Here is a 13,287-nt window from a genome sequence, read left to right on the forward strand (position 1 = left end):
TGGTAGCACTGGGATGACCCTCACTGCAGGTTTGTCCACCTCTTGGAGCAGCCCTGCTCTTGTTTCTGCCTAAGGATCTGGTTACCTTGCTGAAGTATCAACTGATGAACAAAGCAAGATCTACAGCAGAGAGATCAGCTGATATTATTCAGAAGTGGATGGATGACTTATTGTAAAGGCACAGGAGATATATGCTCTGTGTAACCCGTGGGTACTGACCCTGAACAGTGACGGCAGGGGTGTCATGGGGGTTCCTCATTATACAGCGGAGCAAAGTGTATGTGGTGTTTGGTATTTCTGAGCTGAGCAGATATGCCTTTGCAGGATGTCGCCTGTCACTGCCCACATCCTCTGTGGCCGTGGAGGCTGTTAAGAAACATTCTGCTGGGGGTATAACGGGACAGTGAGGTCACAGGGGTGCAATACTCCTGCATAGGACCAAGCTTTCTGTATTAACTGCACGCCGGCTGTGAGGAACCGCTCTGCTCGGGGAGCCGAGCTGGGGCGGGAGCAGCTGGTAAAGCCCTGCAGCAGAGATCCCACTCATTCCTACAGGTCCCTTTACAGAGAGGGAACTGGAAACCGGAGTAACTATCACACAAACCGCATGAAGTTACAGTGTGAGGGACTAGCTAGCTAAAGACTAGGGCGACGACAGGCCTGGTTTCCCGGAGAACTGAAGATGGGTGTGAGGAGCGGACGGCAGCGGACGAGAACCACCTTCTCCCCCGGGCGGCACCGAGCCGCAATCCATCTCCGCAGGCCGCTCTCCCTGAGGGGAGGGAGGCGCGGGCGGCCCAGCTCCCTCACGGCCCGCGGCCGCGCAGGCGCCGCGCGCGGGGAACATGCGCAGTGGGGCGGCAGAGCCGACGCTCCGCGGCTCCCGCGGGGGCGGGGCGGGCGCGCTGTGCGTGGCGGGCGGGCGGTGGCCGCTCCCCGCGGGGGGGGGCGGGGCGGGGCCGCCGCGCCGAGCGGGGCCATTTCAGCCGCCAGGCCGGGATGCGTTCGGGGTCCCGTGGCTGCCGGCCCGCTGACCGCCTGCCCGCGGGGCTGCGGCGCTGATCGCCGACCGCCCCTGTCCTTCGGTCCTGCCCGCCCGTCGCTCTGCCCCACACCAGCCCCTTCCACCTCTGCCGCCGGCAGCGCCATGGCGGCCCCCAGCAGCATCGTGCCCGTCATGGCGAGTAAAACCAAGACCAAGAAAAAGCACTTCGTGGCGCAAAAAGTGAAGTTGTTCCGGGCTAGCGACCCGCTGCTCAGCGTCCTCATGTGGGGGGTCAACCACTCGGTAAGCGCCGCGGTTCGACGCACACAAGACCGCCCGCCTCGCTGGGGCATCGCACCCGGGGGCTCTAGGGGCACGGGTGGCACCGCGGCAGGCACGTGCCGCCAGGAGCCCCCCGCCGGCTGCCGCCTCTCGCCACGGCGGGGCCGGGAGCGCCTTACCGAGTGCGGCGGGGAGCGGCTGCAGTGCCCTGCCCGGGCGCGGGTGATGCGCGGGGCCGTGCCGAGTGCCTGCGGTAGCCCGTGTCCGCCCTTTCGCCCCGCGGTTCCGCTCGGTGGCAGCGAGCGGGAGGGGACGGTGCTGTGAGCGGAGCCCGAGCAGCTCCGCTCCTGCCGCCGGCCGCGCGCGGGCGGCGCATGGATGTGCTGTAGTTGGGAAAAATCCCGCTTATCAGTGGGAACTGGCCAAGTTCGTCCAGTGTCCGTGCAGTTTGTTTCGGCAAGTGTCCGCTGCTCTGGTGTGCGCGGGGGAGGGGAGGAGGAAGGGCTTGATGTGGTAAGGCGGCAGAACTGCACCATTTGCGAAGTGCTCCATCACCCTGCGGGGACGGGCGGCCCGGGCTCCGGGAGAACCCCCGGCCGGGCGCTGGTCTGCGTTAAAATTAGGAGCCTGGTAAAGATGTCACATGGTTTGAGCATTATGAGGCTCAGGTCGCAGCTTTGCATCTTTAAATAGCCACCGTGGCAGGTTAAAAGTGTAGAGCCCAAAGATCGCCAAAAATCGGGTATCCGGGCAGTTGAGCAAAAAACGTATTCCCTTCTGCTGGCGGAGCGAAGCCTGTACGCCTGTGTCAGGTTTGCACGGGTTACATCTGCTGCTGTGTAACGAGCCTGTAAGAAAGTCAATGTGCAATTTGAGATTAGACTACAAATTTTGTAACAGCCACATGAAACCAGCGGAGCAGCCTGTAGTATTAACTCGCTGCTCCTTTTGTTTCCTACACATCCATATCGCATGAGGTTTTTTTCCTCTGTGGATGTTTCAGTGGTTTTTGTCCAAAGCCTGGAGTCTGTACATCAAGACTGAGCTCTGTTAGAGCTGTGTTGAACAGGACAGTACCTGAAGTGAGGATCATGGGGAATTGCTTGGGCTGTACATACTAGACAGAGGAGAAGCTCCAGTGAAGTTGAATAGTCTGCTTAAGGTAGCTCTGTGAGCTGTAGGAAATGGTAACAAAGGATTTCAAGTTTTCTGTAGGTCAGTTGTGAGCAGTGACATCCTATGTCATGAACTGATAAGACAGTAGTTGTTTATCTACAAAGCAGAAATATCTTTAATTGTAGATATTATATATATAATATAACGTATTTATAATATATAAAAATGATATTCTGTTTGCCTGAATTGGGCATAAATACACAAATTTCTTTTGCTCCTTCTTTAGTGGCTAGTGTTATTCATAGAAAAATTCCCAAACAGGCCTCTTTAATGAAAGCAAGCAAGCTGGTAATTGCAGGGTGAGTGACTTGTGCTGAATGGCAGCATGTGCTAGCTGTTCACTGTCTCCCTGAGGACAGAGGGAGATCACTGATGAAAACAGAGATCTTCCTGTTGCAACGGCTCATTGCTATGTGAGTTCACACTGGAAATACCATTACTTCTAGAGGAAAGACCTCTTCAGTACAAATAATGACCAAGTAAATAGTGACAAACACAACACTGTATGTGATCACCATCCTGCAAACCATCTGCTGTAGTGTGCATAGCTGTTCCCACTAAAAATGTAATAAAGTGTGTTGGTTCATGCGCAGAAGATTCAAAATTGTGAACTGAAATCCTTTCATTGGAGAGGCTTGAAAAACAATGCCAGCAATGCAACAGGCTCGGAGAAAAGAGGCTTCGTTTTCACATGAAGGAGATGGTTGTAGGTGTGAATATCTGTTGTGTTCTGCAGATAGCATTCCATTTCCTTACCCCATGCAAAATGTGGTGATGAGTAATGCTTGGAGGCCCTGTGGAAGCGAAATCCCTCTGAATGAAAGAGCATGGAAAAAAAAGTTAATTTGATACATTCAAATTAAACATCTTTTCTTGGCCAAAAGGCAGCATTGAAGTGTTGCAGGCTCCTCTGTTAGATGCCTTTCCTGTCATTTTGTACTGCTTCATGTGTCACTGTCCAGCAAATGAAAATAAGTGTGCAGCATGGTTTAACTCTGTTATCACAAATAAGAGTTTCTCATGGGAGAAATACAAACAGTGTGTGGATTAATTAGGAACAGGAATTAAGGATCCTTAGGTTTCTCAGCAGAATAAACAGAAATCTATAAGCAAAGGCTAGACTAGGAACTGAGCATAGACCATAGTTCATGATGATAGTAATTAAACTTAGAACATAGTAATAATCTGAAAAATTGTATTTAAGACTACCTGCAGTGCCTATTTATAATGAGACAATAGAAGTTTCTGAGTCTTACTGTCTTGGGGAATACGTATATATCGAAACAGTGAAGTGAGATGCAGTTCCTACATTTCTGACACTGCTGCATGTTTTGGAAAGAAACAGTGAATATATGAAGGAAAAATTATTTTTCTGTGGGTTTATTAACTTTTTAATCTCAGGACTATATTTGGTTGTTGAGTTTTGGAGGATTTTCAGAGTTTGAAATTGAATGTGTGAAGAAGTTAAGGAAAAATATAAAAACTGTTCTCTTAACTCTCCTGTCCTAGGAGACAACATGAGTCTAAAGGGAAAACTTGAACATTGGTGCCACAAAGCGGAGGGCTGACAGCAGAGGTGTGAATTCTTAATGAGGGAAAAAATTTACAGAGGCATGTCTGTTACCCAAGGCCCTTATCAATTACGTCCCCCCCACCCCATTCAGGAAACTGTAAGCAACTCTCAGTTGCTGTTTGCATAGAAGTAGAGAGATACCTAATGCAAAATCCTGCTTGGTAATGCAGTCAAATTCAGTAATATCTTCAAAGGGCATGTGAGAGGAAAACATGTGAACATTACCCAAATGTCTTACAAAGCAAGAAAAAATGTGTTCAGATTCAGAGCCATAAATTCACTTCTCAGTGTTCTGACATATGCTGTGGAATGAAGCTTGCTGCTAACTGAAAGGGAAAGCAACTGTGTCCCATTTTGTAGATCTGATTATAGTACTGATGACTTGTAGAAGCAAAGACTAATTGTCAGTGCTTGGATCTTGCAGGCATCTACATCATTAACAGTTGATTTAATCTCAGTCTTTTACCCTGTGTCAAAGATAATCTGGCTGTGCTACTGAAATAAATATTTAAACTCAGTGGTTAGTATGACTTAAAGCTATATTTTTAACAACCTAATGTAATTGTATTTCATTTACAACTGATGTGGTAAATAACATCCCTCTCTTACCTTTGTATTGTCACTGCTGCTGGATTTGCAATAACCGTAGGAAGGAGGAGAGGAAAGGAAGGTGGCTGGATGTAACTTGTTGCATAGTGCTTTTGGAAGTAATTCTTCCATCCTTATTTCCTGTGCCTAAAAATGAAAGCCACAGATTCTGTGTTTTCTGCATCCTATGATAATCATCCCAGGCACAATGATGGTGAGTGTGCAATTAGAATTGGTTGCCTGCATCTGTTAGGAGCTTGTTAGGAAAGCTGGGAATTTGTAGGTTTAGGCCCTTCAAAACATCACCCTGAAAGATGGCAGAAAACTAATACAAGTGGGATTTTTTGTAACTGATTTTGAGATAAAGAACAGACTGCTGGAGAGCTTGCTTACTGTGTCAACCATTAACTTAAATGTATTTAGTAGAAGAGCATGAATGCCTAATGAAGTTATTGAGCATACTGTACAAGTTTAAAAAAAAAAAAAAGTCAACCAAAAACAAACAGCTCCCCCCACCCCAGCCCCTGGAATCTGTAATCGCCATCTGTTTCTTGGAAGATTACAAGCGGATCCAAAAATTTGACAGTGCCTGACTTCTCACTAGCACTTGCTGCCTAATAAGCAAGCAGAGCAACAAGAATACATGGATAAAATTACTTCTCCCCAGCATTTTGAGGAGTACATCAGAAAGAGTGTACTTTCTGTGTCTAGAGAATTCAACCCGTAATAAACTCCATGACCTTCTTCAACTGCTCACATGAGGCGCTGTGAGCTTGATGCTACTGTTGCACTCTCACTTGTAATCTTGCTTGATCTTTTTAACAGAAGTGGAGCAACACCAGGACAGAATAATGAAAAGAGAGGTGCGGGACTCCTATCTATCAGTGTACCTCCTGGATTCCTTCATCTTTAGAGTTAGAAACTGGGCGGGGGGGTGGGAGGGGGAGGAGAGGAGCATGACAAGTAAATGCATCTTTCCTCCCGTCTCATGCAGTAAGATATGTTTGATCACATTAAGAATGCTTCTGTATCTGCAGAAAGCTACAAAGTGTCTGTTCTAGTCAGTTTTCAGTTTGGGGGTTTTTTTTAGCTAGTATCCTGATCTTTTCTGTTACAAACTTTTATCCAGACAAATACACAAGTAGTTCACTTATTAATGGCTGTCCTTATGTTTTAATGTGTCAATGGAGAGCTTGTTAGGTAAAGTGGAGCCTCTTGGTTGTGGCATAGATGACTTCTTAGTCCTGACTTACCTAGCATCTCTCCTAAGAACTTTCTAGCCTGAAACATTGTAAATGTAGGAAAATTATACTGAAAAAATGTTATCGAATTGTTCTCCAGAAAGATGAAACCTAAATAATTGAAAACTAGGTTATGCCCTTTGGAATAAAAACTACATGTTTATGATTAGTTTTCATGAAACAAAGGGTGAGATCAGTTGATGAAAACAAGCCCACAGTGCTGAATACTGATGGTATGCCTTCATAAGTTAGAGGAGTTGGTAACTTCTGCGTCCATATTTTTAATACAGTCTTAAATGATGGTGTTACTGGTGGCACCCTGAGGATATGGGACCATAATGTTGACTCATGGCTCTGGCTGTCAGCACAACAGGTTGGCTGGAAACTGTCTTGGGGTGGAGAGGGCTGCTTGTCACTTGACAGCTGTGTTCTTACTATTTGTATTTAATGCAGGACATCGCTGCTGCAGCTGTGTTATAAGTGGCTTTTCAAAACTAAGGCTAAGTAAAACTAAAGGTACTAATCAGGATTTTAAACAGTGAGCTTGGAAAATAAGAACATCTTATGAATTGTTTAATGTTGGACTGTGGGAGAAGGCTCTTTCTAAGAAGCCGGAAGAAACAATGTATTAAAAAGCATTGATTACATTAGAGCAGATAATAAAGCAATTAAAACTATTTTAAAAGTCAGTTGGGCACTCAGCCCAGATGTTTGCATATAGAAGGAAGCAGAACAGGAAGAGCAATTTATTGAAAACTTGGTTCTTTTTTGGGTGTCAAGCTCTGTGTACTGCAGAAATTAATTTGATACTGCTTTTGCAACTTAGTGGATGGACTAGTAAAAATAAAAAATTGTAAATATTATGGTTAGGTTAAGGGTTGTAAACATGCCTCCATGAAATACAAATGGGAGTGATATTTCATGTCCTTCTGTAAACTATTGAAAGGGACACATACAATAGCTTCTGTTAGGGATGAGAGTGGAGGAGCTATGAAGGAGCTCTGACAGCAGTTTCAAAATTGCTTTCTGTAGTTTCTCCCAATCTACAAGATAAGGTGCTGCAAAGGCTAGGGTCATTTTTTTTCCCTGTGGGTTTTTGAAACTGAATTTCATTAACCCCAGCAGAGAGGGCTGGACAATGTTCTGTGAAGCAAATAGGCAGCGTGAATTTGTTTTGCTGGTTCAATTTAGTTGTCTTATTTGAGTATCCTGCACCAGATGCCTTAAGAGTCTCTAGGGTATTATTTTTGAATTCCTTGCTCATTAAAGCAGACACTTGCATTATGCCCATTGGCCAGGGCCCGGTAGATGTTTATTTTCCTTCTGTCGTTTCATGGTGGCAAACTTTATTTACAATAACTGACTCACCCCATTTCTCAGTTCCTGCTCTACAGTCCTGTTTTCTGTTCTTCCTTGAAAACATCTTGTGCCTTAGGGATCCATACACTAGCTGTACATTGTGCAACCTCATGACAACTTTCGAGTAAGGTGAAACTAGCCATTATTTACAGCTCTCCAGTGTAATCTTGCCAAAACTAAGCACTCGGGAGTTGTAGTCATTTTGGCTTAGGGATATCTTGACTTATTGAGAGGTTAGTCATCTTGGTTGTTAACTATGAGGTTTTAAAGGTTTGAAAGTAGTACATATTCATATTCCAGTATGAACTCATTATTTTATGTTTACTTCCAAGGCATATTTCCATGTGTTTCCATTTCTTTTACATGGTACTTACTATACAAATGTCTAGCACAAGTTCTGGTTTCTCTTCTTCATTTTTACTGTTGGTAAACCATGTGTTTGCACTTAGCAAAATAGTTGAAGCAGTACAAGAAATTGCTGCCTTGCTATGGGATGGTAATGGCAAACCTCGTTAGTTTTCATAGTCTGCATCCTGGTGCGTGGTGAAATGGGTTAGCTTTGAATTGTTGAGATGGTGACTTCTTGCATGCGGTTTGCTACGTGATCATCTGTCTTATGATCTTCCTGTAAAGTCTGGGTTGTTCTATAATAAGTTAATTGGTTTTGTGTTGAGAGATTGCTTAATAAGGGTGTTGTGAAAATTGTTTGAAGTAGCTGAATGCTGTAGTGATGGATCTCAAACTGAAAAGAAAACATTAGCTTTATCTTCAAAGGATGGGGTTGAATAGTTTGCAGTAGAAGTACCTAATGACCATACATCTTCTAGAGTACTTGATTTTCCTCAGGCTTGGTGAACAGCTACCTTGTGTGCTGAGGCAAGGTAATTAGTCTAGTCCAACTCTTTTGTGTGCATTGTAAGCTCCCAAGGCAATCCTAATATTCACAGCTGTGAATATATGCACGATCCTTTTAGATTGTAAGACAAAACTGAAAAAATCACATTCCCTTATGTGCCATTATTGAAAGCCTGTGGAGCTCCTTGGTGAGACTGAGACTTGCAGAACCACCTTTCAGCTGCTTGAGCTAACTGTCTTTAGTCTTTTACTTTTCCTCATCTCACTCCTTATGTCTTAGTCATATGCTGTCACACAACTCTGCTATACCTGTGTTTGCATTTTATCAATCAAGTCTCTGCCATTCCAGTCTTCCTGGTTAACAAGTTCAGCCATATCTGTTTTCCTTATCAGTTATTACTCAGCTCCAAAGTAATAATTCAATAAAAGTAATGCATTTTGAGGAGTTTTTTAGGTGGACCATAATTAATTGAAGTTCATGACCCAGCTATGCAAACAGCTGTGCCAGCAGAAAGAATGTGGAGTTGATGCAAAAACAGAAGAGATGGAGGAAAATAACTTCTTTGTAAGGAAGTGCCAGTTTAAGCTAGCGTAGGATTAGACAAACTACAGCCTCCATAGTACTGAAGCCTATTAAAGCTGGGGCTGCTGGTTTCCATTCTCTGGTAGTGCTCTCTGGGAGTGCTCTGATCCTTGTGGCAAGTTCATTTGGGGAGATATGCTAACAGAAAAACGAGTGCTGAAAAGTGAACGGGCTAGGGGTTGTATACCACAAAAGGCCATGTTCGTAAGTGTCAGTCCCAGCTTAAAAGAGGAACTGCAAACACTGCAGGGAGCATAAAGGGAAGAGTCTGATGTACGTGTACTTTAAGGTGATTTTTTTTATAGTAGCTTAGGACAGTTAGAGGGACTTGTATAGCTCTAGTGTGGGCTCTGACTGATCTCCTATCTATAGCTCAGTTTCATGTGTAGTGACCTCAAGTTAAACTGTTGTCCACAGTAAAAAAACCACACTTGAGTAGAGAACTCACTGTGGATTCTGCACTTTCAATGAGGAGACCTTTCTCAACTATTTTAGCCTCTTGAAATAGTTGTGTATTTTGAAAAAGACAGAAGTGTCTATATTGTACCCATTGGTTTCTGGTCATCTCTACATCTTGGTTTTCAGAACCATCTGACTTCATAACTTGCATGTCCAGAGACTAGATGTCTTCAGAAAAGTAGTAATGGTTTCGTAGGGGCTGGAGTTTTTGAGGTTTCTTTTAGAGCTAAATGCTAACATCTGGCAGAACTTCTGAACAATATCAATTCTTGAAAATCCTACCTTAAATAGTCTCTTGCAGGCTATCAAGTATGTGGCTGTAGCAGTCACTGACTTTTTGGGGTTTTTTTTGGAGGGGGGAGAGAGGAAAATACCCAACTTGGTTAGCCTAAGACGAGTTAAAAGAAAGCGGCTTATTAATAGTTTTACTATACTGAACTGAAATTGAGAAATATCTGATTAGCTTGTGGTGCCAAGCCTCAATAATCATGTTGCCCACTGTTTTGTAGACCTTTGCTAGATCATGTGGGTACCAAAAGTGGTTTTGGTACAGCAGGCTACGATGTCAGTGCTGCTGGCTGTGCTTTTTATTTATTCGGTATGCTTCTTTTCTCTCTCAGAAATATAAGTTTTCTGTAGTTAGTGTTTATTGGTGTTATGGTGTGGTGTGGCCCTTTTGGGTTGGGTTCTGGGTGATTATAACAAAACTTTCTAGAGGAGCTAAGAGAGAAATACTTGTTAAAGTTTGTGGTTGCTGGGCCCTTTACAATGTGCAAATCTCATGTATTACGGTTTCCTGGAGCTGAGCAAAAGTCAGAAGATTGACATAATGAAAGCAAGTTTGCTAATCTCTGAGCTTCCCACTTTGGTCTTTCTGACTTTTTGTATTTTGAGCTGAATATAGGGCTAGTTTTGGGAGACCAAGTTGCAAAATACCAAAAATTGAGAAAACAGTTGAGTTGAGGAATGGGATATCTATTTTTACTTCTGGAAGAGGAAGGACGTATCAGCACATGCTGTCTCAGCTGGCTATTCAAAAGAGCTGGTTGTCTCTCTGGGAAGGACAGCAGTCTCAGACAAGCTGACTTTACTGGAAAGTCCATACCAAACCGTCTCAGTCACTGCAAACTTGCAGGTAGAGGACTCAGAAATGACTCACTCAGACTGAAATGCAGTGTCAGATGCTCAACACCAACTTCCTGTGCAGTGCCTTGGGGTTGATGCAAATTAGGGTCTCCCTGCTGCTCTCAGTGTGTGTTCCCCCCTGCCCTCAGCAGCAGAGGAGAATTGAAAAGAAGTTTTCTTGTTTAATAATTCTTTTCGGTCTTAAGCAGAATTGTCAGATTAGTGTGCTTCCAGTCTGACTCATGATTCACTTTGCAGTGTGTGGTATGTTAACCAGCTTTATCCTATGATTACACAGTGGACAGGACCAAACAAGAAAAGGTTTCTGGATATTTGTCAGGCTCAGAGAAGACAGGTGGTAAAAGTCATTTACAGAAACAAAACCTTAATGCTTGTTAACAAACCCACATACCTACTTGCAGGCAAAAAGCACTGCAGCCACTGATTCTGGAACCTCTTGCCCATTCTGTTCCTGATACAGCAGCTTTACCAGCTGTTATTTTGGGCTTCAGCTGATTCAACAATGCTGCTTTCTCTTTCTACCTACAGCTGCAGGCAGTTGTGGCTGGTTATTTCATTTGAGTGAGCAATGTCCTTCAGGCTATGTTGGCTCAGGGATGTTAATAGGGTTCAGATGTCTCTGAGCTCACAGAATCCCAAACCCCTTGTACCTCCTCTGCTTGTTCTGTTGCAGTACATCAAAGCAAAACGGTATAGAAATATTGAGTTTCTTGAGTATTGCTAGTGCACTATGCCTTTTTCTTGGTGTGACTGTGGTGGATTTCTCTTCCTTCTCCACAATCTCTCCCACCTTTTGAGGTTATTTTCCCCATGTTACAACAGTTGCCTGGGGTTGGTATTGGTGTTTTTAGTCCACTTTACAAGCTAATTACTCTTCAGATGTTTTTTTTTTTTGTACTTGATGAATCTTTCAGAGAAGTGTATTGCAACTTTCTCCTTGGAAGATGTCATTCAATAGGATATTTTTAATATTCCTGTCTTGTTTAGGAAATCTCCCAGACTTTCATATTTAAGTCAAGTTTTTTGTTTTCCTGTGAATGACTTGCTGAGGTTCCTGGCTGAATGTGACTGACTTCACAATTAAAGGTTAAGCACCTAAGAAGTTACTGGAAGAGCCTGAAAGTAGTGGTTGCTCCTGCATAATGTGCTGGTCACCTGAAAGCTGAAGATTCCTTGGGTTCTGATGGGTGATGACTCCTTTACAATGGGCTGCTTCTTGCTAACTACTCTGGAGCAATGTGTCTGAGGTCTTCTTTACCCCATTATAAATGCCCTTCAAAACGTAGAGACTCCTTCCTGAAAAGCCACGTTTCTGTTTTACAGTAGAATGTATGTAATGATAGGTAGTTTGGAGGGTGTCTTTGTACTGCTGAAGTTGGTAAGCCATCCTTATAGTATTTGATGTGGAAAAATGCTTGTTTTATCCATGTGCCTTAAGACTTACTAGGGTCATGAAAACATTCTTCTTGTTTGATTTTGTCACAAGATAGCATACTGTTCTTATGGCAGTGCAATGCTGAAAAGTTCAGAAATGAAAAACAGATGAGGGATATAGAGATATGTCTAGCTGGCAGACAGTAATTCAGTCACTGAAGTTGCTGTTGCTACATGCATATGATTATCTCAATAGCAAGGCTAAAATTAACTTTAAAACTGCATTCATTGCTTAAGAGATCCTGTGGGTTTTTTTATTTACAAGGTGACATTGATATATTTTAATGTACTACTTTATGTAGTTGAGTTGGCAAAGATGTCAGCTGAAACCTGGACACAAAGGCATAGACATCCTTGTATTCAGATGGTGGAAAGTAACACCTGAAGTAACCTACTTGCTTTTGTTTGTGTTGCCATGGGACCCCTTTTGAACTGAAGACATCATCCAGGAGATCCGTGTCACATATAAGCAGGTAACTGAGATTTCAGGATTGCATGTTCTTCAGTCAGACTTGTATTCTGACCAATAGTGGCCTTTTGATAAGCAAAACTGAAAGGAATCTGGATCATCTGCATCTCGCTGGTAGTCTTGAAATATATATAGCCTATTCCTCAAAAAAATAAAAGTAATAAAAAAGTGGGGGAGTTTGAAATGTTCTGTGAACAATGGACTTGCTGGTCAAAGGCTTTGAAAAGAGTTAATTTGGGACACACTAATTTCTGACATGGAAAGCACTGTATTTAAAAAATAAAAAACCTAGGCCCTTCATTAAAGGAAGAACACAGATTTGGTTGTGTGGAGTTCTCAACATGAAGTTGTATAGCTACTCATAAGGACAAGTAGTTTTACTGCAAACGTTTCCCTGATTTTCTTCACCTGCTATTGCAAACTAACTCAAATAGTGGTGCAAGCTGGCGTGGATCATTTGGATGATGAAGTTTAATACTATTGCTTCAAGTAGGTAGAAGAAGCACCTGTGAGCCAAGATAGTAAAGCATGGTCCTTGAGCTACATTTTCTCTGCAACTTACCATTGCTTCCCTAGCTGGCAAGTCTGAGCTCAGAATTAGTTTGTCAGATTCATGCTTGCTGCTTTTCCCCTTAACTTGAATATAAGTGTTTCACAGAAGTTGCTGTGTAACCTCCCATGCTAGGCAGCTCTGCTGAGGGATGCAAGTACACAGCTTTCTGGGTACTATGGAGTGTGTCCGGAGCTTGGCTCCATGCTTTTGATGCATCCTGCTTTTCTGTGCTGTGCAATATGGACTGATAGTAATTGTTTGGGAAGTAGTGTTTTTCTCTCTCCTCAAGTCACTGATATGTCAAATACTTGAAATATTATTCTGTGAGCTGTAACCATATAGGGTACTTAGTTTATGGAAATTATCTCTCAGTTGTTCAAGTTTTAGTCCAGGAATGCTAAAGTTTGTTACAGCATAGTTGTTGATGTAGTTATGCCATACATCAATCTCTCTACAATTTGTGCTAGACTTCTTAACTGCTCTTTGAAAAACATGCAGTTTTTTTAAGTTTTATTTAAGTTTTCAGATATATCTAGCGTCTCAGAGCTTGAGGAGGGGTGGACAAAAGGGGCGAGACAAACCAG

At 43.3% G+C, this 13,287-nt stretch overlaps 1 protein-coding gene across 2 annotated transcripts in view; it reads left to right on the top strand.

Moving 5' to 3' along the window:
* The first annotated feature begins 960 nt into the window (after positions 1 to 960).
* Positions 961 to 13,287, top strand: part of PIP4K2A (phosphatidylinositol-5-phosphate 4-kinase type 2 alpha) — a 106,326-nt gene continuing 93,999 nt past the window's right edge. For both annotated transcript variants that reach the window (XM_082296516.1, XM_082296517.1), the window contains exon 1: positions 961 to 1,288. In XM_082296516.1, the coding sequence (XP_082152642.1) occupies positions 1,148 to 1,288 (141 nt within the window). In that variant the 5' untranslated portion in view covers positions 961 to 1,147. The remainder of the gene's footprint in view (positions 1,289 to 13,287) is intronic.

The sequence above is a fragment of the Coloeus monedula genome, assembly GCF_965178545.1.
Source record: "Coloeus monedula genome assembly, chromosome: 1".
Lineage (NCBI taxonomy): Eukaryota > Metazoa > Chordata > Aves > Passeriformes > Corvidae > Coloeus > Coloeus monedula.